General features: G+C 45.9%; 1 protein-coding gene across 4 annotated transcripts; it reads right to left on the reverse strand.

The window, feature by feature from the left end:
• Nucleotides 1-755: 755 nt before the first annotated feature.
• On the reverse strand, nt 756-21317 carry ZSCAN2 (zinc finger and SCAN domain containing 2). 4 transcript variants are annotated; one of them, XM_061179896.1, is made up of 4 exons: nt 21205-21317; nt 20878-21005; nt 18625-19139; nt 756-3625 (listed from the first exon to the last, which is right to left on the reverse strand). In XM_061179896.1, exons 3-4 carry the CDS (start codon nt 19028-19030, stop codon nt 2184-2186), a joined length of 1848 nt encoding a protein of 615 aa, XP_061035879.1. In that variant the 5' UTR covers nt 19031-19139; nt 20878-21005; nt 21205-21317; the 3' UTR covers nt 756-2183. The 4 variants fall into 4 exon arrangements, with proteins under 4 accessions (XP_061035879.1, XP_061035878.1, XP_061035880.1 ...); XM_061179898.1 differs by lacking the exon at nt 20878-21005 and having other exon boundaries at nt 1593-1614; nt 2167-3625; XM_061179895.1 differs by lacking the exon at nt 20878-21005.
• Between the last annotated feature and the right edge of the window lie 1859 nt (nt 21318-23176).

The raw sequence follows: 23176 nt of genomic DNA on the forward strand, positions 1-23176 counted from the left end.
CTCTGCAGACCCCCTCTAGGTGCAAGCAGGACAGGAAGCAGTGGGCTCGCAACCTTTCTAGAACCACCATTTGTCATTTCCCCAACGTGGTTCCAGTCTAATTCTGCAATTTCAGCTAATCTGGTTTCCTTTTTTTCCAGGACATTTTGTGTTTATACCAGGTAGGGAGGAATAAAAAAAGAAATTTAGTTAGAAAGGTTTAAAAACCTTAATATCAATTCTTTTCTCAAGTTGAGCTTAAGGGAAAGAGAAAAACCACTATCTTCTACAACCCAAATTCCAGAACTGAACGCCACCTAGGAAACCCTCCTGTCCACTCTCCCTTACAGGCAGGGCAGCTCTTGTATCTTCCCAGACAGATGGAAATCTTTCTCCTAGTAAAGCGGCATGACGACGGGTAACGGAACTTCTTGTTCACAACCTTTCTCCAGCACCTAGCATGGTGATGGTACACATGCCCTCAGTAAATGTTTGCCCTGTAAGTGAAGGAATGGAATCGGTGACAGGGATTTCACAGCCTACATGGTTTGGTGTAACAACTGCTACTGCCCAGAGCTTCCTTGTGTCTAACTTAGTTGATTCTGGATGGAGATGGCCTCCCAAGGAGACCACTGGGAATCATCTGGCACCTTAGCCAAAGCTGCCGCTCCAAGTGTTGGCTGACAGACTGGATGCAGAGTTAGCAAAGAGCAGTGGAGAGGTGTGTGCACTGGTCAAGCACACAGGACTAGGTTCACCCAAAGGTGTGCTCTTTGAAGCAAGTGATTTTTTTCCCCCTAAAGGTCTTGGACCACTTCCAGCCTGGGGCAGGAGGTGGGTGGGGTGGGGAAGTGAGATATGGGTTTGTCAAGTTTGGGTTTTTAACACATGTGAAAAGACAGACTCAGGAAAAGAATGGGACTCTACTTTATTAGGCAATTTGGAGCATCCACCCTGTAAGAACCAAGGTGCCTTCTGAGTGCAGGCCCTATGTGTAGGAGAGAAAAGCCTATTTACCCTCCTCTTCCCTCCTAACAAACCCCTTCACCTGCTATCATCCAGTCTTTACTGTTTCACAGCTCAAGGACCCAAGAACAAAGCCCTGGTAGCATCCCAAGATCAAGGGCAACATCTGTAGGACAACTCTTGATTCAAGCCCAAATCTCTCCAGGGTACAGGTGATGTGTCCTCAAAATCAACACTTCCTTAAAAATAACGTTCTTTGTATACAAAAGCTACCAGACAGAATTCTAGATCTGTATATGTAAGATAAAATCGACAAGTGCACAGAGTGATTACGGGGCCATGTATCTGGGGGGTAAAGACACAAGGTGACCCTGCAGAGTGCAGGACGGTTTCACCCTGAACAAGATAGAAATACCATCCAGCGGGGGAGGCAGCTGGCGGCTCTGACTTCACCTCACACTCAAAAACTGAAACCCTGCAAGAATAAATGTGTCCCCGCCGACCCACAGCCGACTTACCCCAGGACAGTAAGCAGAGACAAGAGCAAACATATACATCTCCTCCGTTTATGGCTTCCTTGGCAGGCCCTGGGCAACTCCTATCAATGGAAAGGTACTGGGACACTGGTTCTGGGCCAGACTCCCTCGTGTTTTGGTGTTCTGACACTTTCTAGAACGAGAAAAGGGCTTTAGCTTCATGTGGATGACTCAGAATTGGAGAAGCCCCTCCACCTTGACCCGAAATCAAACCCCAGGACACAAAGGCAGGAAGGGCCAGTTCTGCCATGGCAGGGGCCCTGGGATGCTAGCAGCTCGGGTGAAGGCACCTTAGCCCAACAACTGGCAGCAGAACGACCAGCCAACACAAACAGGTTCCTGGTATTTCTCTAAAATGCGGGCCATGCTGTCTTCCGTTCCACACGGAGAAATATCCCCCCTGTTCTACCAAAGAGGAAACTGGGGCACAGAGGATCAAGAGCGAAGGAGCCAATCAAGTCGAGAAAAGTGACAGAAAAAGCCCCAGCTTTCCGACCTTCCATTCCTACGCTCTGTTCTCGGGGTTTGACTGACCACTAAGATGATGGGATCCTAGAAATGAGGGTGAGCAGGGGTAAGATTCTGGCAAAGATCCCCAACAAGCCTTTAGGAAGAATGGCTCTTCTACAGACACATCCCTGTCTGGGGGCAGAGTGGCAAGTGCCCTCCTGGGCCAGTCCCTCACCTTCCCTCTATGCCCCTTCAGTAAAGTTTCTCCTTCATGTGAGTTCTCTGATGTGTGATAAAATTGGAGCTGTTGCTGAAGCCTTTGCCGCACTCGGGGCATTTGTAGGGCTTCTCTCCGGTGTGGATTCGCTGGTGTATGATGAGGACTGAATTCCAGCTAAAGCCTTTCCCGCACTCGGGACACCTGTATGGCTTGTCTCCCAGGTGGGCTCTCTGATGCATGACCAAGATGGAGCCCCGGCTGAAGCTCTTGCCGCACATGAGGCATTTATAGGGCTTCTCACCCGTGTGGGTCCTCTGGTGCACCACCAGCTGGGAGCGCTGGCTGAAGCCTTTCCCACACTCACTGCATTTGTAGGGCTTCTCACCCGTGTGGATCCTCTGGTGCTTGATGAGGTTGGAGCTCCAGCTGAAGCTCTCCCCACATGTCAGGCACTCGTAGGGCTTCTCACCCGTGTGCATCCCCTGGTGTGCAATCAGGCTGGAGCTCTGGCTGAAGCTCTTCCCACACTCCCCGCACTTGTAGGGCTTCTCCACCAGGTGGGTCCTCCGGTGCGTGGCCAGGTTGGAGCTGCGGCTGAAGCTCTTCCCGCACTCGCTGCACTGATAAGGTTTTTCTCCCGTGTGAGTTCTCCGGTGGGTGATGAGGGCCGAGCTCTGGCTGAACCTCTGTCCACAGTCAGGGCACTTGTACGGCTTCTCTCCTGTGTGGATTCTCTGGTGCCTGATGAGGTTGGAGTTGTAACTAAAGCTTTCGCCGCATTCTTTACATTCGTAGGGCTTTTCTCCCGTGTGGATCCCCTGATGCGTGTTCAGGCTGGACCGGTTGCCGAAGCTCTTGCCGCACTCGGGGCACGAGTATGGTTTCTCCCCCGTGTGAGTCCGCTGATGGGCGATGAGGTTGGGGCTCCTGCTGAAACTCTTGCCACACTCGGCGCACTGGAAGGGTTTCTCTCCCGTGTGAATCCTCTGGTGGGTTATGAGGTTTGCACTCCGGCTGAAGCTTTTCCCACAGTCCCTGCACTTATAAGGTTTCTCCCCGGTGTGAGTGGTTTGGTGTCTACTGAAGTTGGAACCATCACTAAAGCTTTTTCCGCACTCGTCGCATTTGTAGTATTTCTCTCCTGTGTGGGTCCGCTCGTGCGTGATGAGGTGGGATTTCCGGCTGAAGGTTTTCCCACACTGGGGACACTCATAGGGCTTCTCACCCAGGTAGGTGCCCTGAAGGCCTATGAGCTGTCCAACTTCCCTGCCCTGGGGTGGCACCTCCCCATGGTCCTCCCCTGGGGTGTTTCCCCGGGGCCCCCGGGAGCTGCAGTCTCTCTCCAAGTCACTTTCCCAGTCAGATTGTGGAATGCCTTCCCCTTCAGGCATTTCGGAGAACATTTCATGTGATTCAACATCCTCAAATATGTCTTGGTTAGAGTTCTCCCCATTTTCACTCTGGATCTCAAAATCTGAAACAATGAAGAAAATTGTACAATTTGTACTCAATTTCCTGTAATGATGAGAAAAGAAAACCAAAGGGGAAATTTAAAATGAATTAAACTTGGAGTGAAAATAAAAAGGCTAGAGAACCCTCAAAACTTAAAAAAAAAAAACAGGTTTATTTCCTTCTAACTGGTTATTCAGTTGCCAGGTCTCATATCTTTATGATGATCACCCAGAATTTCTAAGTCTTAAAGATGTGGGTTCCAGGTCTCTACCTGTTTCTCAACTAGGAAATGAGATCAGGTGGGAATTTCCAAATTCCTGATCAAAGGAAAGCAACAGGGTACACAGTCCCTGATACTCACCATGGTGCTCGATGCTTAGTAGGTGCTCTATTAAATTTGATGAATGAATGAATGAGTTTCTTATTGGTACCACAGATATTCCCCTAAAGCTCAGTCTCCTTTCAAATGGAGCTTATATAATAATTCTGTGCATTAAAATGTCTGATGCTTATAATATTATTAGTTGGCATTTAAGTAAGACACAGACAAGATGACAGGGCACCAGCAACAAGGACTCTAGGTGTCTATACACATGACTGGAAACAAGTAAGTGGGCAGTTAAAAGAGCCCTCAAATTTGGGGACTTCCCTGGCGGTCCAGTGGTTAGGACTCCGCACTTCCACTATAGGGGCACGGGTTTGATCCCTGGTCAGGGAACTAAGATCTCACATGCTACGCAGCCAAAAAAAAAAAAAAAAAAAAAAAGAGCCCTCAAATCTACCTGCAATGAGAGTCTACAGATAGATCTCCCATCGGTAATACAAAATATCTACCTTCCAGAAACTTGCCAAACTACTGCCCAATACTTAGCAAACGTTTGGGTGAAACAAATCATGAGGGAGGACTGCTGGAAGAACATGCATTCCCTTCCTTAAATGAGAGACTCTAAAGTCTATCCCAGGATTAAGCCAGCAGAGCTGTGGGCCTGGATCACACTGCTCTGACACCAGCAGAACTGTGTTCACTGAACTGCGTGTTGGTTTAATGGCTCTGGCTGACACTGATGAACACTCTAAGAAGGGTAATTAGAAATTAATCACGGACTTCCCTAGTGGTCCAGTGCTTAAGAGTCTGTGCTGCCACTGCAGGGGGCACGGGTTTGATCCCTGGTCGGGGAACTAAGATCCCACATACCGCGCAGCACAGCCGAAAAGTAAAAAATTAAAAAGAAATGAACTTCTATCAACTAACACGACATTGTTAATCAATATAAAAAAAAGTAAAAAAAAAAAAAAAAAAGAAATTAATGGCTGTGTCAGCTACAAATTGGCACTTGCCATCTACCTCTACAAGGACTAAATCACATGCTGCTGCAGCTGCTGACTTTCAACTCCCCCTGAAAGGAGTTCAGGGTGGAGAGCAGAAATGAGGCCCTCCGTGCTCTGGGAAAAACTGGCAGAACAGGTCTTCAGATAGTTACATATTTTCAGGAGACCATTTTATGAGCCCGATTCTTGCATCTCCTCGTATCTGGAAAAGCACTCAATTCCTTCATGGTGACGTCTGCTCCTCGGGACTAGCAGTAACCTTCACGAGACTAGCAGAAACCTTCTGCAAAAAAATATGTGCTTGATTGCATATACTCCCCCTTCACCAAAATCACATATATACTGACCTCCCCCATTACGTCTTTGGAGCAGTTTCTCAGAGCTACCTCAGATGCTGTCTCCCGAGCTATAGTTCTCATTTTCTCCCAAATAAAACTTAACCCTCAACTCTCACACTGTGCATTTTTTTAAGTCAGCAGCTGTCAGGAACATTAATGCTGCCAGGAAGTTGTTGACGACATTGTTTATACCACACAATATCCTCTTGATCGGCCAGAGGAGGAAATTTCTCTCTGATGGAAATATCAAAAGGAGCTGCTCTTCTGAGTGATCTGTGTCTGCCTCACGCCCCAGACTGTGGCTCCTTCTCTGCCTTGCCTGCTTGGAAGCTTGAAGCCAAAACCTCAGAGCAGGAATACTGGATGTTTTTACAGCATGCAATTTGTGTTCTTTCATTTCATTTTTTCCTTCCCAATATTTTCTTCTTTACTATAATTTCTTTGTGCTCTATTTCTGTAAGGTATCTTCAACCCTTTTTAAAAATTCTATAGAGTATACAGAAGTCAGTCAATGCTTTTATTGATAAAGGTGATAGCCTGATTATTACTAAGACCTAACATCACACATTAGACCTCATAAGAAAGTAGTTCCATTCATAGCAAGGAAGACAATTACCAAATAATTACACAAAGATCTAGTGACATTTCCATTGTTAATGCTGATAAACTGTTTAAGGTTAGATGCTCAATTCAGTGATTATTAGTCTCTATAAGTTAATGTATATTTCCATATATGCACATGATACAATGTGGCCTCCATCTCTCAGGTTGAACCTAGGTTCCACTCATGTCTTTAGTCAAAATAAGATCTACTTAAACTTGCAATTAAGCATATAATTACATTTCATGCTCACACTGACATATATGCTGCTGGTAATCTGTGGACTCCTATAATTGCCCTCTGGCCCCCCTCCCCCAGATCTCCAGGGGATGGATACAGGAATGAGGGGCACCATGCAAGCTCCTGCCTGGCTAGGGCCAGGAATTCTGTGCTTCCTCAACGTCCTGCAAGACTGCTCTTTTGCAAGTTTCTATCACAGAGCTCTGCTATTATCTCTTCTATAAGAACCTCCAGGCTGAGGCCCTGATTCATTTTCTTCAAGCTAACATGACCCAAAACCCTTTTGTGATGACCTTAGTAGTTGTTCTCTTCCGAATAAGGACAGTAGTTAATAAGGTTTTTCATTGCCCTAAAATCAGAACTGGTATGTTCCAGGCTGAGCTCAGAAGCAACAGGGAAAACAAAAACTCAGACTTCGTTTTCAGTGAGATAAGGAGGGAGATTAATTTGCAGACAACAAAATACATGTAAGGGCTTCCAAAAACAGCAGAGACCGGGCAGAAGCCAAGGAGGGAAAAAGTGAAGAGAACAAGCATGGAAAGTAGGAGGGGGGCGCTCTTGGGGGCAGTGTCTCAAAAAGCTCAGGCAGAAAATCACTTCCTGAGGGTCAGGGACTCACCCTCAAGTGCATCGGTACACTTGGGAACTAGGGTGAGCAGGGCTGGCTTCCTTGGTTCGGAGAAGCAAGGGAGGTGAGGCTACAATTATATAGAATCACACAGATGAGCTGTGTGTGCAGGAAGCTTTCTGTTTCTGTAAAGCAGCGGAGAGAGCCTTGACTCTCCCAAGTGAATCATGGGAATTTTTGTTATTGAGAAAAGTGACCATTTTTCATCCCTAAAAAATGTTAAGTGAAGCAACCGCCTCTATGAAGGAAGACCACAAAGTAGAAGTTGAGGAAGAGACAACAGGAAGAGAGGAAATGTGAGCTGGGAAGAAGGGGAAAAAATCCAGAGAAATGAAGACAAAACGGGGAGGAACACAAAGGAAAATAGGCACCTTGGAAAGCACAGGAAGGGAAAAGGAGAATTGAAGTGAGATGGAAACAAAGAAAGAAGTTAAAAAGATTAAAGACCAAGGGGGGAAAGTGGGGCGGGGTGGTGGTGGTGGGATGAATTGGGCGATTGGGATTGACATGTATACACTGATATGTATAAAATAGATAACTAATAAGAACCTGCTGTATAAAAAAAAATAAAGTTCAAAAAAAAAAGATTAAAGAGAATGACAGAAACCAAAGTGAGATAAAAGGAGAATCAATAAATATATAACTAGAGTTCTCAAAAAAGGAAACTAAGCCAAAGGAATAGAACAAATCCTTCAAGTATAATCTATAAAGATAGAAGAACCCTTGATGGGACTTTCCTGGCAGTCCAGTGGTTAAGACTCTGCACTTCCAATGCAGGGGGAGCAGGTTCGATCTCTGGTCGGGGAACTAAGATCCCATGTGCCCCGTGGTCAAAAAATTAAATACATAAATACATTTAAAAAAAAAAAAGAGGAACCCTTGAAAGGTACACTGTGTGCCAAGGAAAACTAACCCAGGTTGGTTACTAATGAGACAGGGGACAACAAGGCAAAAAGATCGAATCACTTATATGGGGGAAGAAAATCAACCAGTCTCAAATTTCTCTCCGGTAACATTCAATCCCTGCAGATCATACAGCAAGAGCTACAAGACATGCAAGAAAAGAAAACGGATGTCAAGGATTTTACGTTCAACAAAACTGTCCTTCAAGCATAAAGTTTACAGGCCAACAGCTTTGAATATACACAAGTTCGCAGAATATTGTTCCTATGACCCCTCTTGAGGAAACTATTGGGAGATGAATTTCGGTCAACCACGAGACAAAGGCAATGCTAGAGCAAAAGGACTGGGGCTGAACAGATACATTTAACTTTAGAACAATGTCTAAAACTACTGTGGCGATTAGAGTGAAGAAAGAGAATGTAAACGTTACACAGCCATGTAGAAATGACATGCTAACCAAAATTGGGGTTGTGGGGAAGAAACTGGGATACAGGATATATTCATTAACTGCCTCATCTGTATACCTGGGAGTTCAAAGGTTATCATTTAAAACTGGCAAATCATGTAACTGAAGTATAAGAGTCTTTAACAGTACAAAAATAAACATTATTGTAGATAAGATTACTGACTGAAATCAGGGGAGTAAGGCGGGGAGCAACTATCTCTGTCAAATGTTAAAACATAAAACCTCAATACAGTAAGTCCCCTACATACGAACCTTCAAGTTACGAACTTTCAAAGACATGAACGTGCCCCTGGATGCCAGCTGTTGTACTGTACTACTGTACTTTTCAAGGTACTGTACTTTAAAATTAAAAATGTTTTATTTTTTGTGTTTATTTGTTTGTTATGTATTATTTGTGTGAAAAGTATTATAAACCTGTTACAGTACAATACCACATAGCCGATTGTGTTAGTTGGGTACCTAGGCTAACTTTGTTGGACTTAATGAACAAACTGGACTTAACGAACATGCTCTCGGAACAGAACTTGCTTGTATGTAGGGGACTTACTGTAATTAAAACATTAATAGACAATCAAACCAATGAAACAAAACCAAACCTCCAGAAATAGACTCAATAGACATGTGAATTCAGAATTTAATTCAGGTGGCTCATGAATAGACAGACCAGTGGAACAGAAAAAAAAAATCTCTATGACCATGGGAATTTAACATATGTTGAATATAAGGGTAGCCTCTCAAATCCATGGAGAAAAGACACCACATCCAAAAGACACCAGCATTCATGATGCTGGGAACAACCAGTTAAGTCAAATGGAAAAATTTCAGTTGGACCCATACTAGGACAAATCTCAAATAGATCAAAGATTTAAAGGGAAAAAAATTAGTACTGAACTATTAGACAAGAATATGAGAGAATTCCTTTATAATCTGGAGGCCTTTAAACATGATGCTTAATTTGTGTGATTATCTTCCTCTGTCACCTCACTGCAGAGGCCCATCTGAGCAGAATCCAGACCCAATAACCCCCTCACTGTCTGCTGCTTAAGGACCAGTCCTATCCTCCTTTACGTAGACAAAGATTCAAGACTGTTATACTCCAGGGAAGGCCAAAGGAAGATTGAGAGTTCTTTTAAGGTTGATCTCTGATAACACAGAGGCACGGGAGCCTTTCTAAAGGACAGAAAAGAGCACCCTTCCGGCGATCTGCCTTAACAAGGGCCTCCAAATGGGAAAAAAAAATCACTGAGCTGGGAAGGATGAGGGATCCTGGTTCCTCCAAGCTCCTCCTCAAGAAAAGCTGGCACTGGTGAAATCAAGAGTATAGAGTACATTCAACTGCAGGCAATTCTCTCCTTTTTTTGTTGGTGGTCAATTAAGAAAGTGAAAACTCAGAAGCTGATTTGGTCAGATAAAAGGGGAATAACTTCATCAACATGTTAATGAGTAGAGATGGGATGAGATGGTAGGAGCTGGGAATTTTCTTTAAAAAGGAACTTCACCAGTAGAAAGAGTGTTTGCTATTTCAAAATGAGCATATTTTGTGGATGAGACTGGATACAGGGAGGCAGGCTTCTGAGGAAGCAGGCTTGTGAGCAAGCGGTTGGACGGCCAGATCTCCAGTAGGGAAAACTCAGAGATGAGTCAGGCATTAAGGAAATAGGAAAGAAGGGGTCTCATTTTCTAAATGTTTTGATCTCCCCCGAAACTACTAAAGCAAATTCATAGAGACAGAAAGCAGAATGGTGGTTGCCAGGGGTTGTGGGGAGAGAAGGGGAGTTAGTGGGTTTTTTTTTTAATAGATTTTAGTTAGTTAGTTATTTTTGGCTGCGTTGGGTCTTCGTTGCTGCGCGCGGGCTTTCTCTAGTTGTGGTGAGCAAGGGCTACTCTGTTGCGGTGTGTGGGCTTCTCATTGCGGTGGCTTCTCTTGTCGCGGAGCACGGGCTCTAGGCACGCGGGCTTCAGCAGTTGTGGCGTACAGGCTTAGCTGCTCTGCGGCATGTGGGATCTTCCGGGACCAGGAATCGAACCCATGTCCTCTGCATTGGCAGGCGGATTCTTAACCACTGTGCCACCAGGGAAGCCCGGAGTTACTGTTAATGGGTATAGTTTCAGTTTGGGAAGAGGAAAAAGTTCTGGATATGGATAGTGGTGACGGCTGCACAACAATGTGAACGTACTTAATGCCACTGAACTGTACACCTAGAAATGGTTAAAATGGTAATTTTATGTTATATATTTTACCACCATAGCAAGAAAAGAGAATTTATGGCTCTTATATATCATTTTATGTACTCTTACCAAATTTAAAATAGTTGATACATTACTTACAAGAAAAATTCTGGAATTAATTTTAAAAGATGAAGTTAATGCTCAAAAAGGCAGAGAATTCTTAGAAACACTATTCAATTTCTGATGGCCTAACAGGAAAAAGAATAGTATCTTGCTTTAATGGGTATTTCCCTGGTAATTTGTAAGGTTGAACATCTTTTCATATGGATATAATTTGTTTTTATTCATTTCTAAATTGCCAGATCATATCTTTTACCTTCTATTCTACTGGGTTGACAATTTCTTATGAATTGTACATGCTCTTACAGAGCAAGATTTTGACTCTTATCTGCTACACTGCAGACTTTGTTGCAGATATTTCCTCCCAGTCTGTGCATTGTCTTTGAACTTTGTTCATAGTATCTTATTTATTTATTTATTTATTTTTGGCTGTGTTGGGTCTTCGTCGCTGCACACATGCTTTCTCTAGTTGAGGGGAGCAGGGGCTACTCTTCTTTGCGGTGTTCGAGCTTCTCATTGTGGTGGTTTCTCTTGTTGTGCAGCATGGGCTCTAGGCATGTGGGCTTCAGTAGTTGTGGCATGCAGTCTCAGTAGTTGTGGCTCACGGGCTCTAGAGCGCAGGCTCAGTAGTTGTGGCGCACGGGCTTAGTTGCTCCGCGGCATGTGGGATCTTCCCGGACCAGGGCTCGAACCCATGTCCCCTGCATTGGCAGGTGGATTCTTAACCACTGCACCACCAGGGAAATCCCCACCGTATCTTTTTAATATAAAAGACTTTTTTTCTGTTTCCATGAGTCCAATTTAGCTTTGACGATTTCTGTCTTGTTTACAAGATTAAGAAGTCCCACCCCACTGCAAGATTACAAAAATACTCTCCTATAGGTGATTCCAGATCTTTTACAGTATAGAGCTATAACTCATCTGGAATTGATTTCTGTGTAACTTGTGAAGTAGAGATCCAGTTTTAGTTTTTTCAAAAGGGTCAGACCACTGTCCAAATACCATCCACTGAACGGTCCATCCACTGAACGATTCCTGAATTGCCATAGGGCCCTTATTGGTTACTAGACAATTGCAAATCGGTCTAAATCAATGGATCTTGTATTTTCCTGCCCTCGACATGGGCTCTAGACTCACATGCACAGCACATTCCCATGGAATGCACAGGGCCACGTGTGTCCCCCTGCCTGGCTAGAGGCCTCTGCTTTCTCTCCCATCCTAGAAAGCGTACCAGAATAAGTGTAAGGAAAATTGCTGTCAATATGGGGATAAGCCTGAATTTGCTGTAATTTATCTATAACAATGAGATAACTGGTCACAAATTTTGGTGCTTTAATGTGTGTTAAGCTCAGAATTCTTGTAAGGTCCCTCCCCCCTGATTGTGACATAACCGCTGTGTCTCAACACCATGGTCAGAGCCACTGGTCTAAAATGCAGAAATGGGTCTGTAATTCTGATACAGCTGATGCCCAAGTGGGGCTCTCCCTATCAGGGCGCTGCCCTGGCAAGACTGGCGGGAACCTGATAGCACCTGAGTGACTGGGACTGTTGTTCCCCCCTGAGCTCTGACTGCCTGAAAGACAAAGTGCTGGTAAAAACAGCAAGGAGCTGTTATCAGTTTAAATGAATTATTGCCAAACAGTTACAGTTATAATGTTACATCTCTCTGAGAGTTCTGTATGGTATACACTTCAAATATTTAAGTGAATTGAAAGTGATTTTGTTTGGAAACTGAGAATCGTGGCTTTAAAAAGACATATACCTTTACAACCCTGCACCACTCTTCACTCCCCTTATTAACAAAAATGAAAGTATTTGTTCATTTGCTGTCACCAAGGGAGCATTTTTGCTGGGCCAGCAAACTCAAAATAGGTAAGCTGCTGCCTGTGCCCACCAAAAGCCAGGTGTGATGCTGAGGATGGCTGGAGAGGTCAGCTGTGACTCTCAGCTCACCTGTTGGACAAGAGTAGGTTTGAAGTTGATAATCTCCATTCCTGACTGGTCTAGAGGAGTGCTTCTCGAACTTCATAGTGCATATGAATCACCTGCAGATCTTGCTAAATGCAGATTCTGCTTCAGTGGGGCTGGGCTGAGACTGAGGTATGCCTTTCTAGCAAGCTCCCAGGTGACACCTATGTTTTTGGTGCATGGACCACATTCTGAGTAACAAGGCTCTAGAGCAGTGGTTTTTAAACTTCACTGCATCTTAGAACCACCTGGGAAGCTTTCAAAACTCCCTTGCCTGGGCCACACCCCATGCCAACTAAATCAGAAAATCAGAATCCCTGGAGTGGGTTCCAGGACCCCAATGAGAAGTCTGAGAACCAGAGGTCTAGCACAGTGGTTCTCAAACTGGTGGCTGAATCAGCATCACCTGGAGGGCTTGTTAAACCCATAACAAGCTGGACCCCACCCCCAGAGTTTCTGGTTCAGTAGGTCTGAAGGGAGGCCCGGGGATTTCATTTTTAACACACTTCCAGATGATGCTGATGGCACAGGGACCCCACACTAATGGTCAGAGGATTTATATGTCACGAATCTATCAATTTTGAGCCCCATAATTTCCCCTTTGCTCCCCTCTGATGGCAGCAGTTTCTTTTTCGGGTGGTGGGGCTTCTATGAGATAAAATGAATCTGTTAGGGACTTCCCTGGCGGTCCAGTGGATAAGACTCCAAGCTTCCACTGCAGGGGGCTTGGGTTCGATCCCTGGTCAGGGAACTAAGATCCTGCAAGTCGTGCTATTCGGCCAAAAAAAAGAAGAATCTGTTAGGAGAGGAGCATTTCCCCTTTCAGCCTGATGCTGCAATCACACTGGTCTGGGGTTATCTTGGGGAGGCCGCTGCGGCATGAGTCCACTGGTCTCCGGGCTCTAAAGGTATTTTTCCGCTTACTTCATACAGAAAGTGAGATGAGGGTGGGTAGAGCAATTAGAGAACAGTTCAAGGACAAGCTGTCTCAACTCTAGTGACTATACTTTCTGAACCGAAAATTAGGCCATACAATTTGAGAAATGACTTCTGGCCCCAGGGCCCAGGCCTCTTACAGACCGATGTGAAACATTCTGAGAGGTATGGTTTGGCTGCCAGCTATTGGAATTTGAGACATTTTGATGCTTTACAAGGACAAATATTTTATACTCAAGACTGCCCTGGAAAATTGGGGTTCTCATTCTCCGAATCACCAGAAAAAAAATGGAAGTGTATTGGGTTTTACATCAGTAATTTGTAACCAGCAACACAGGTAACTAGTGCTTTTCATAAATGGTCTTTCAACAGGCCTGTGAAACACAGGCTAAAAACACAGCTGCCAGGCATGAACCATGTGGGCCAATCTCATCTAAAAAGAGAAAGCGTAGGACTTCCCTGGTGGCGCGGTGGTTAGGAATCCGCCTGCCAACGCAGGGGACACGGGTTCGGGCCCTGGTCCAGGAAGATCCCACATGCCGCGGAGCAACTAAGCCTATGCGCCACAACTACTGAGCCTGCGCTCTAGAGCCCGCGAGCCACACCTACTGAAGCCTGCGTGCCTAGAGCTCATGCACCGCAACGAAGAGTAGCCACTGCTCGCCGCAACTAGGTAAAGTCCATACACAGCAACGAAGAACCAATACAGCCAAAAATAAATAAATAAATTTATTTTTAAAAAAATAAAAAGAAAGAGCACATCACTGGATGGATGGTCTCCACAGGACCAGTGATGCCCTACTCCGGCTTCCACGTCCAGCCCACAACAGTTTCATTTTCTCTGGCATTTGTGCGCTGGTGGCTACCTCCAAGACCAGCTCCCCGGTGCAAGAGACCTCCAGGCAAATGTCCTCCCTGGGGTGTGGATTCACCATACCTTAGGCTTCCAAATCCAAAGCTTGTCCCTTCAAGTAAATGCTGCCAGTCCCATGGACTACTCCTACCTGTTTGGCTGGATAACAACAGGTGAAAAAGGCCACCTACTGGTTTATTCTCAGGCCATGAAGGGAGGTACCCTTGAGCCTTTGGAATCTGAGAAACGGCAATAGCACCCACCTCCATACTCAGAAACATGTTCTCTATGTTTAAAAACATCTTTGTTAACAGCATAAATATGATAATATTCACTGAGTTTGCTGAATATAAACAAAGGATTAATCACTGAGTTTGCTGAATATAAACAAAGGATTAATACAGAGCTTCCAAGAACGAAAACCTAAGAGTAGGTGCTCTCTTGCTGGACTAAGCTGCCTGACTTGTCTACCGGCCTGAGAATTCTCCCAGGTCTAAGCTGCAGTCCTACCTAGTCTCCCTTTCTAGATTTGGAAATATCCCTGGCTACGTTCTGCCAACTTTGGGCTTGACCTTTTTTTTTTTTTTTTTTAAGATATTTTTTATGTGGACCATTTTTAAAGTCTTTGAATTTGTTACAGTATTGCTCCTGTTTTATGTTTTGGTTTTTTGGCCACGAGGCATGTGGGATCTTAGCTCCCCAACCAGGGATTGAACCTGCACCCCCTGCATTGGAAGGCGAAGTCCCAACCACCGGACCGCCAGGGAAGTCCCGACCCCATTTTGTTTTACAACAAAACTTAGCTTGGCTTTCTCAAGGAGAGGCAGATAAGCCTGGAAGGAAGCAGCTATCTGCCTCCTTCATGGACCCAGCAGGTGAGCTTCTCCACACCTGCAGGGAGGCTGGAAGGATTCATTTCCTCATCCCGACAATACCTACTGGGTCCCCACTATGTATAGGGCACTGTGCTGGGTACTGTGAGAGCTTAAGAAAAAGATAGGTTCCTTGACTTTGGGGATTTTATAGGTTCCTAGAAGAAATAAGATGAGTATTCATACAAATAGAAAACAAGACGGAATATGATACAAAGCCAAAAGAGGAGGGGAATCCAAATGTTCTGAGGGAGATGACTTCTAGCAGAGGTGATCAGAGATGCTCTCAGATGGGTGGAACTGGGGACAGGAAAGAGGGGCCGGAAGTAAGGACAGCTTTATGGAGCAGGTCTCCAAAGGTGTGCACTCAAAGGAAGACCAGGATTTTATCACACAGGGATGGACAAGGCCACTCCAAGACAAAACTCAGGAGCACAGGTGAATGCCAGCAAGTACAGGTTATGTTCAAGAAACAGCAAGATCTGGTCTGAATGAAGCAAGAGCTGTCGCAAGGGGATCAGAGGAGGACCAGCCATGGGCACCTGGGCCAGGTCACACAGGGCCATGGGCTGCAAGCAGAACAAAGAGGTCATGGTTGATTTGGAGACACTGGGAAACTCAAGAAGATTTTTAAGCAGGAGAGTGCCCGATCACTCAGGTAGGAGTGGAGCAATGCAGGGGAAAGAGGCTGAAGGCAGGTTCCCTTTGGAGGCTGCTGCGAGAGTTCAGGTGAAATACCAAGAGCCTGAAATAGGGCTGGGTATGGGGATCAAAATGCCCTTGGGAAACACAAAGAGAGATGAGCTTTACCACTTAAACTATTAATATAGGTCCAATCTCAACTGGAATTATAAAATATTTTAACTGTGAACACCTAGAGGTGCCTGCTAGTCAAATATTAAACAACCACTGTCTAACCAGGCCTTGAAAATGTGCTGGGTAAATGTGACCAAAGGTCCCGAGCTGGACAAACAGACTAGAGGTCAAGTGGTCTATGTTGAGTAAATGTTTGAGAAGGGATGGAGATCACTGCAGAGGTTCCTCTGAGTAATCATAAGGCAGGTCAGGAGCATGTGTTAGACAAATTAAAACCAACAAAGACGATCTCAATGGCAGAAATGAGAGCACTGACAAGCCCACTCAGTCTGGGACAGTCCCCATCCGGGATGACCCGTGAAAGATGAAAGGCACAAAGCCCCTCCAGCAAGCCAGGTGGGGAGGGCTGTCACAGTGGGAGCCTGTCATTGCCTCAGAGACACCTGATGAGACTTGATGCCCTGCTTCGTGACTTCCCCAACTGAACAGTAACCTCAGAGGTTCCTCCTCAGCCTTCCACCCCTCTGGCCTCTCTTTGGCATCTCACTGAAGAGCCTGAGGTTCATCACAAACTTGTTACATAGTAAACAAGGTTTTTAAATAGGATGAGAGGTTTTTGCTTTTTTAAGTAGGAAGAGTAAAATTAAAAGCTATTTTTCAGGGCCAAAGAAAATCAGGTATTTTGCTTCAAATAAAACCTGGGATCTACCAAACACACGTGGAAGCAAACAGACTGGAGTTTGAATGCTGGCTCCACCACTCACCAGCTGTGTGACCTCAAGGAAGAGCTTGATCTTGCTGAACTTCCATTTCCTCATCTGTAAAATGACAGTTCCGCCCACCTCATGGGATTATCAGCGAGATGGACATGTAAGATGCTCAGTGAAGGCCTGGGCTCACAGGTGGCCCTCCATGACCGCCCTTTTCTCCAAAGGACAGCTTTATACTCACATCTCCCAAGTCCCTGGGCATTGTTACAACTCTGTCCCCAAACCACCTTCCCTTTCCAGCCTTCTGAATCCTCTAGACTAGATGCCTCTGAGTTAGTCACCTTTGTCTTAGTCCTCATCTGCAGCCCCTCTTTCCAATATCCCACCAGGAACTATGACTTTGCATCAGATGTGACGAAATGCTTAAGAACATGAGCCACGTCCTCAGACCCCTGAGCTGGCATCCTGGTTCAGCCTCATACTAGCTGCGCGATCTTAAGGGAGTCACTTATCTTCCCCGGTGATGATAATTCCGCTTGTCTCCAAGCTGCAGCACAGCTTCCTGCACCCAGGAGTCGTCTTCCAGGATCATGGTGGCGACCTCCTCCTCCTGGTCATCTTCCTCTTGAGGGGCCTGGACTAAGGGGCTCAGGGGAGTGGTTACTCTCGGCACCTCCGAGGCCATCATCCACGTTCTTGGGGGAATCACTCAGGCTTCTAACCTTGACCTTCAGTCTTCTCCAGCCACGCTCTCTGAGAGTTTACGTGAGTTTTGCATATCAGATGCTAGGCACACTGGCTGGCCCACAAAAAGGATCCATCAGTGCTGGCTAGGGTTACTATTAGTTCTTTCTCACATGCGTCCAGTCTCCTCCTCTTCCCCTGCAGTCCCCATCTTGGACCCACCCCTATCACTGCCCACCCAGCATCCAGACGGCTTCCTGGCTGCTCTCCTCCCTCCGGCCTCTCCCTCCTGTAATCAAACCTGCATCCTGTTGCTAAGCTCGGCTTCCTCCCATGCCCCTGGGGCCCTAGTTTAGAACTTGCTGAAGCCAAAGACATTTGGTCTAAGCCTCACCCAGTCTTCCCCCAGACCCTACTTCCTACCGCTTCCTAAAAACACACTTTCCACTCCAATCAGCCAGCCTTCCTTATGGTCATCCGAACGATCCCACACCGGTCCACCCTTCTGAGCCTCAGCTCCACTGGGATGCCACACCCTCCCCCTGCCCCACGCCTTGCCAAACCCCCCTCCAGCTCAACTCCTGCTCAAGTGTCACATCCTCTGTGAAGCCTTCTCTGACCTCTCCTCTCCTCTCCCCACTCCTCCGTTCCCTGAACATTCTCACAAAGGCAGCCATTGGTTCCCAGGGGTCCTGAAACAGTCCTAGGGGCACAGGTAGATCTGAAGTAAATATCTGGTAATCAAGGCAGTCCAGTTTACAACTGAAGACCAGAATGGAGGCAGAGTGGTTGAACGGCGTCCATGGGTCCCACAACGTATTAATAACACAAGAGACAAACATATTAACTGTTGCAAAAAGCTCAGGTTTGGAATTACTCTTTTAAGAGCCTGGGATGACTTTATACCACAGATAAGTCCCTAGTTATTAGCTGGCTTACTCGTCATTCACCTTGATTTCACAAAAATAATCACTTTTTTAATACAGGACTTGGTTTTTCTAATTGCTGGAACTTAAATATTTGGAAGTTTATTGCACAACCGGGTGAAAAGTGCCAAGGGGTGGTTTATGGGGGTCTTCAGCCCCTCACCCCATAACCTCCATCAGCTTCCCAACCGCTCCAACTACACACAAAAAAACTGCTAACTACGTAAATTTAGCTCTGAGAATAGTCCTCTAAGCCCCTCTCATACTGAAATTCTGGAACTGTCACTGCACACACCAGGGCATTTTGGGGTGACAATGTGCTGATCACCTGCAGACAGAGTAGAGGGATGGGGCTGACCCGAACTCAGACCTGGATACCACCTTCTCCTCCTCTGCAAACACCACACTCTTCCATCTCAGAGGGGCGCTCCCACCCTCTCCCTACGAGGTTCTCCATCTCACCACTGTCCCGAAGGGTCTGGGTCAAATCTTCCACCAGGGCCACCGCCTCCTCGCTGCTCTCGGGCCGATGCTCTTGCAGCCAGGCCTGAATTTCCCTTGGCAGCACGGTCAGCATTTGCTCCTTGGTGTGCACCTCTGGCCTCAGCCAGCGCCGGCAGAGCTCTCGAAGACGGCCAAGGGCACCCTGTGGCCCTCCGGCCACCTCCTCATGGGGGCTGCCCTTGCCGGCGCTCTGGGGAAAGGGCTCCGACTCAGGGCCATCCTCCTGCAGCACAGCTTCCTGCACCCAGGAGTTGTCTTCCAGGATCATGGTGGCGACCTCCTCCTCCTGGTCATCTTCCTCTTGAGGGACATGGACTAAGGGGCTCAGGGCAGTGGTTACTCTCGGCACCTCCGAGGCCATCATCCACGTTCTGGGGGGGAATCACTCAGGCTTCTAACCTTGACCTTCAGTCTTCTCCAGCCAGGCTCTCTGAGAAGACAGCACCCTCCTCAAATTTCAACAAGGAGTCTGGCTAAGAATGAGAAAGAGAACTAGAATCAATAAGTAAACTGTCCTAAAACAATCTAACTCACAGCAGCCCAGGTCAGGCCACCAAATGATTCTTACATCCGCAAATCAACAGAAGTTTCCTGTCCCTCTTAAAGGAAAAATGGCTTATTCCTGAAAACATCTCTATGGCAAGAGAAGTTAAGAAGAATCACAAGAACAAAAAATAGAGTATTTTTCTTTCCAAAAGACCAAAGCATGAGTATCAGAAATTCAAAGTCCTCGCAAGAACCCAGGACTGAGTTATCCTGCCCTAAGCCAGTTCAGACTTGCTGCAGAGTGACCTTGACCTAACATACAACTCAGTCACACAACCTCACTGACCACCTAACAAGTAGAGCTAATAACACCTATCCTTCTTATCTGAAGGGGACCTCTCAAGGATTTGCAAAGGATCAGATGTCAAGACACTTTGACGCTCACTGGAAGGAAGGAAATACCTCAACTGCATTATTACCATATTTTAAAATATGAAGTTTTAAAATGTTTGTACTCTTAGATCCAGCCTTGGCCTCTCAGGAATTTATTTTTTAAAATAACCATCTTTGTAAAGAGAAATTTATTTGCAAGGACACACAACCATAGCATTGTTTCTAATTGCAAAAAAAAACTTGACACCTTAAAAATCCAGCAGCAGGAGAATGGTTAATTATGGCACATTCATACCATAAAATGTATTAAAAATTATGCTAACGTGGAACTTCCCTGGTTAAGAATCCTCCTGCCAATGCAGGGGACACGGGTTCGAGCCGTGGTCCGGGAAGATCCCACATGCCACGGAGCAACTAAGCCCGTGCACCACGACTACTGAGCCTGTGCTCTAGAGCCTGAGAGCCACAACTACTGAGCCCGTGTGCCACAACTACTTAAGCCCACGCACCTAGAGCCCATGCTCCCCAACAACAGATGCCACCCCAATGAGAAGCCCGCTCACTGCAACGAAGAGTGAGTCGCTTCGAAGCGACTCAACGAAGAGTCGCTTGCAGCAACTAGAGAAAGCCCGCGCACAGCAACAAATATCCAACACAGCCAAAAATAAATAAATTAAATAAATAAATAAATAAATAAAATTAAAAAAAAAAACTATGCTAATGTAATAATGGCTACCCTTTGAGGGACTGTTACTGAGAAGGGGCTCAGTGGAGCTGTAAATGTTCTACATCTTGATTTGACAATGGTTGCATAAGAGCATACATATGAAATTTAAGATTTGTGCACTCTGCTCTATGTATTTTTTAAAATTTTAAAATTATGCTGACAATTATTATTAATTATTTTAAATAATCCTCATAATATGAAAATTAATGGATAAAAACAAAACCAGCAAGGCAGAAAAACCATAGACACAGTATGACCCCAATTCCTTTTAAAAATGAACACATACACAAGGAAAAAAAAAAACCTGGACAGAAATTCTACAAAATGTTGAGAGCAGTGAAATTACAAATTATTTAAAATAAAGACTAAAAGGCAATGAAAAGTTATTTTTAAAAATCATCACTACATTGTAGACTCAGATAACCCACACAAAAAAAATAGGCAAGGAAAAACTTTTTTTTAAAAGAACAAAAAAGAAAAGCTAGTGGAAACACTGAAGCTCTCAATATGTATTCACCAAATGGCTAAAAGAAACACAGGTATAACACAACTCTTAACTGGGAGCCCGGGAAAACCGTTCCTAGTCAGTTAATTTACTGTCTCACCTGGGGCAAGCCACGCCCCCTCTGAAGCTCAGTTTCCCCATCTGTAAAATGAGCTGCTCGGGATGTCGTCCACTGTGCCTTCCAGTCTAAACTCTGCGCCCATGGTTGGATGTACACGGAGCTCACCACTAGGGAGAAGAGTCCATGTCCGGTCGCTGAGCCAACCGAGCGCCTAAACCGAGAGAACGGGGGCCCGCGGGACAGGGACAGAGCCCCCGACGCCCCTCCCCCAACAGGGCTGCCCGCACTGGCTCCAGGCCCGTTATCCCCTTGCCTCGGGCTACTCTCCCGGCCCGCGCGGCTCCAGCTCTGGCTCTCCGGGCTCACCTCTCCAGAGACCAGATGCCAATCCCGCGGTCGCTCCGCGCGCAAAAGGGCCCCCGGGCACTGCCCGGCCCCTCCGGAGTCAAGGTGGCTCAAGCCCGAGGGGCACCGAGAACAATGGACGGGAGAGGCCCGCCCTCCGCCGCGCTCATTGGCCACCGAGAACTGCACCTGGAAACTCTGCTTTCCTATTGGCGAATACGGACCCAGCCGGGCGGAGGGAGGGAGCCTGGGCCAAAGCATTGTGGGAGATGTAGTCCATCGAGCAGACCCTGACCGCGGGGGCAGGGAGCAGAGTTTGGGATTGATAGCCTGCGCAGTGCGGGAGGGCCAGAGAAAGGAAAATCTGACGACTGGCAGTCAGGACCCCAGTGTGGGCCAGAGCTGTGACCTGGGACAGGTCATTTCACTTCTTTAAGTCCTCCATATAGTTGTCTATGAAAAGGGAAAGTTGAATGGAAGCTCCCTTTGAGCCGTGAACTGTGAGGCAAGTAATTTTGTCAGGCCCCTCGACGGCCGAAAGCAGTCCCTGAGCAGGAAAGGAATCCGCGCGGGAGAAGTCCCTTCCCGCCGAGCTCGGCGCCCCTCCCACAGCTTGCAGATACACACTTGCACCTGGCTTTTGCACACCCCTTTGTTTTCGCACGTGGTGTTTCAGGGTCTGGAGGAAAGCCCCGTCCCGCCTCTTCTGCAGCAGAACTCCCATTCTTTCGTCTGTCTCCTCTTGCATGGAACCCGTCCCATCATCACCTCCCTCGGCAGGGACACCGCCTCTAGCACACATGCTCGAAGTCTCCATTTTAGTATCAATACTACCCAGTGTTACTTATTGTCAGTGTCGGCACTGGGAGGTGAGAGTGGGAGATTGGCCTCTACTGTGGGGTTCCCACGGTTGGCGCTTTTAAAGAAATGGCTGCCCCATGACAGCAGGTGAGTAACTGCCTGGAAACCCAAGGGAGAAACATAAGAAAAGAGATAAAGACACTCTCAATGGCCTGTGATAGAACAGTGGTGTATTTTTGTACAGAGCAATTATTGGGGGCATGCACAATTAAATGACTACGTTTGTTTTAATTTTCATTTAAATTTCATTTTCATGAAAATTTAATTTTCATTTCATGAATGTTTGAGAAATGTTTCATGATTATTGGTGATTTTAACCTCATTTTCTATGAACTGACTGTTCCTTTCTTCTTCCCTTTTTTTAAATTGAATTTACTCGTAAAAGCTCTTAGTATTATTAAGAAAATGATTCCTTTGTTTGTCACAGAAGTTGCTGCTAGTTTTCTCACTTTGCTGTTCGCTTTTTGCTGTTTTTTTTAAATATAGAAATTTGACATGTTTATGCTGTCAAATTTGTCAGTCTTGTCTTTTTATAGCTTCTGAGTTTTGTGTCACTCTTAGAAAATTCTCTGCACCACTCTAAAGATTATTTGAATTTTACCCATTTTTCAGTAATCAACCTCTTTAAGTATAAAAATGCAAAGTGAGGTTCAGCTGTTGAATGCTACATCCCTGGTAGGGTAGCATCTTAATTTATTAGCCCAAAGTGACCACATGCAAACAGCCCCACCTCCAGGCTGGCCTAAGAGGTCTGCACTAAGTGCCGGGATGCAGAATTTCCAGCCACCACCTCTCCAGTGGTCAGCATTCCTAGAAAGCAAGATCTCCAAAATGATTGAGGATGATAATTCTTGGACATGATCTTATATTAACAAAGTTTGTTTCTCCACTTTTTCTTCCTCATGAGGAATGGAAATTTACACAAAAGGGAAAATATTTGTTTGCTTGGGGTGGGGGGTTAGAGGGTGGGATACAGCTGAAACTTCCCAGCAGCCTAAGGGTTCATTTTTCTCTGCTTCTATCCCAAGCCAACTCATGACCACAAGAAACTGGCACCATCTTGTCACAGGAGAATCCTGGACCCAGGCATCTCTGTCCTGTGCCTGATTCTCTGAGAAGTTGGTCCTGGCCA

The sequence above is a fragment of the Eubalaena glacialis genome, chromosome 2, assembly GCF_028564815.1.
Source record: "Eubalaena glacialis isolate mEubGla1 chromosome 2, mEubGla1.1.hap2.+ XY, whole genome shotgun sequence".
Lineage (NCBI taxonomy): Eukaryota > Metazoa > Chordata > Mammalia > Artiodactyla > Balaenidae > Eubalaena > Eubalaena glacialis.

Bases quoted from the DNA above. Each gene is read 5' to 3' on its own strand.
- ZSCAN2 (XM_061179895.1), bottom strand. From the start codon at position 19,030: ATGATGGCCTCGGAGGTGCCGAGAGTAACCACTGCCCTGAGCCCCTTA. The intron at 3,626-18,624 runs GTGAGATGGAGA...TCATTGTTTCAG, and splicing joins CCAGACCCTTCGGGACAGTG to ATTTTGAGATCCAGAGTGAA.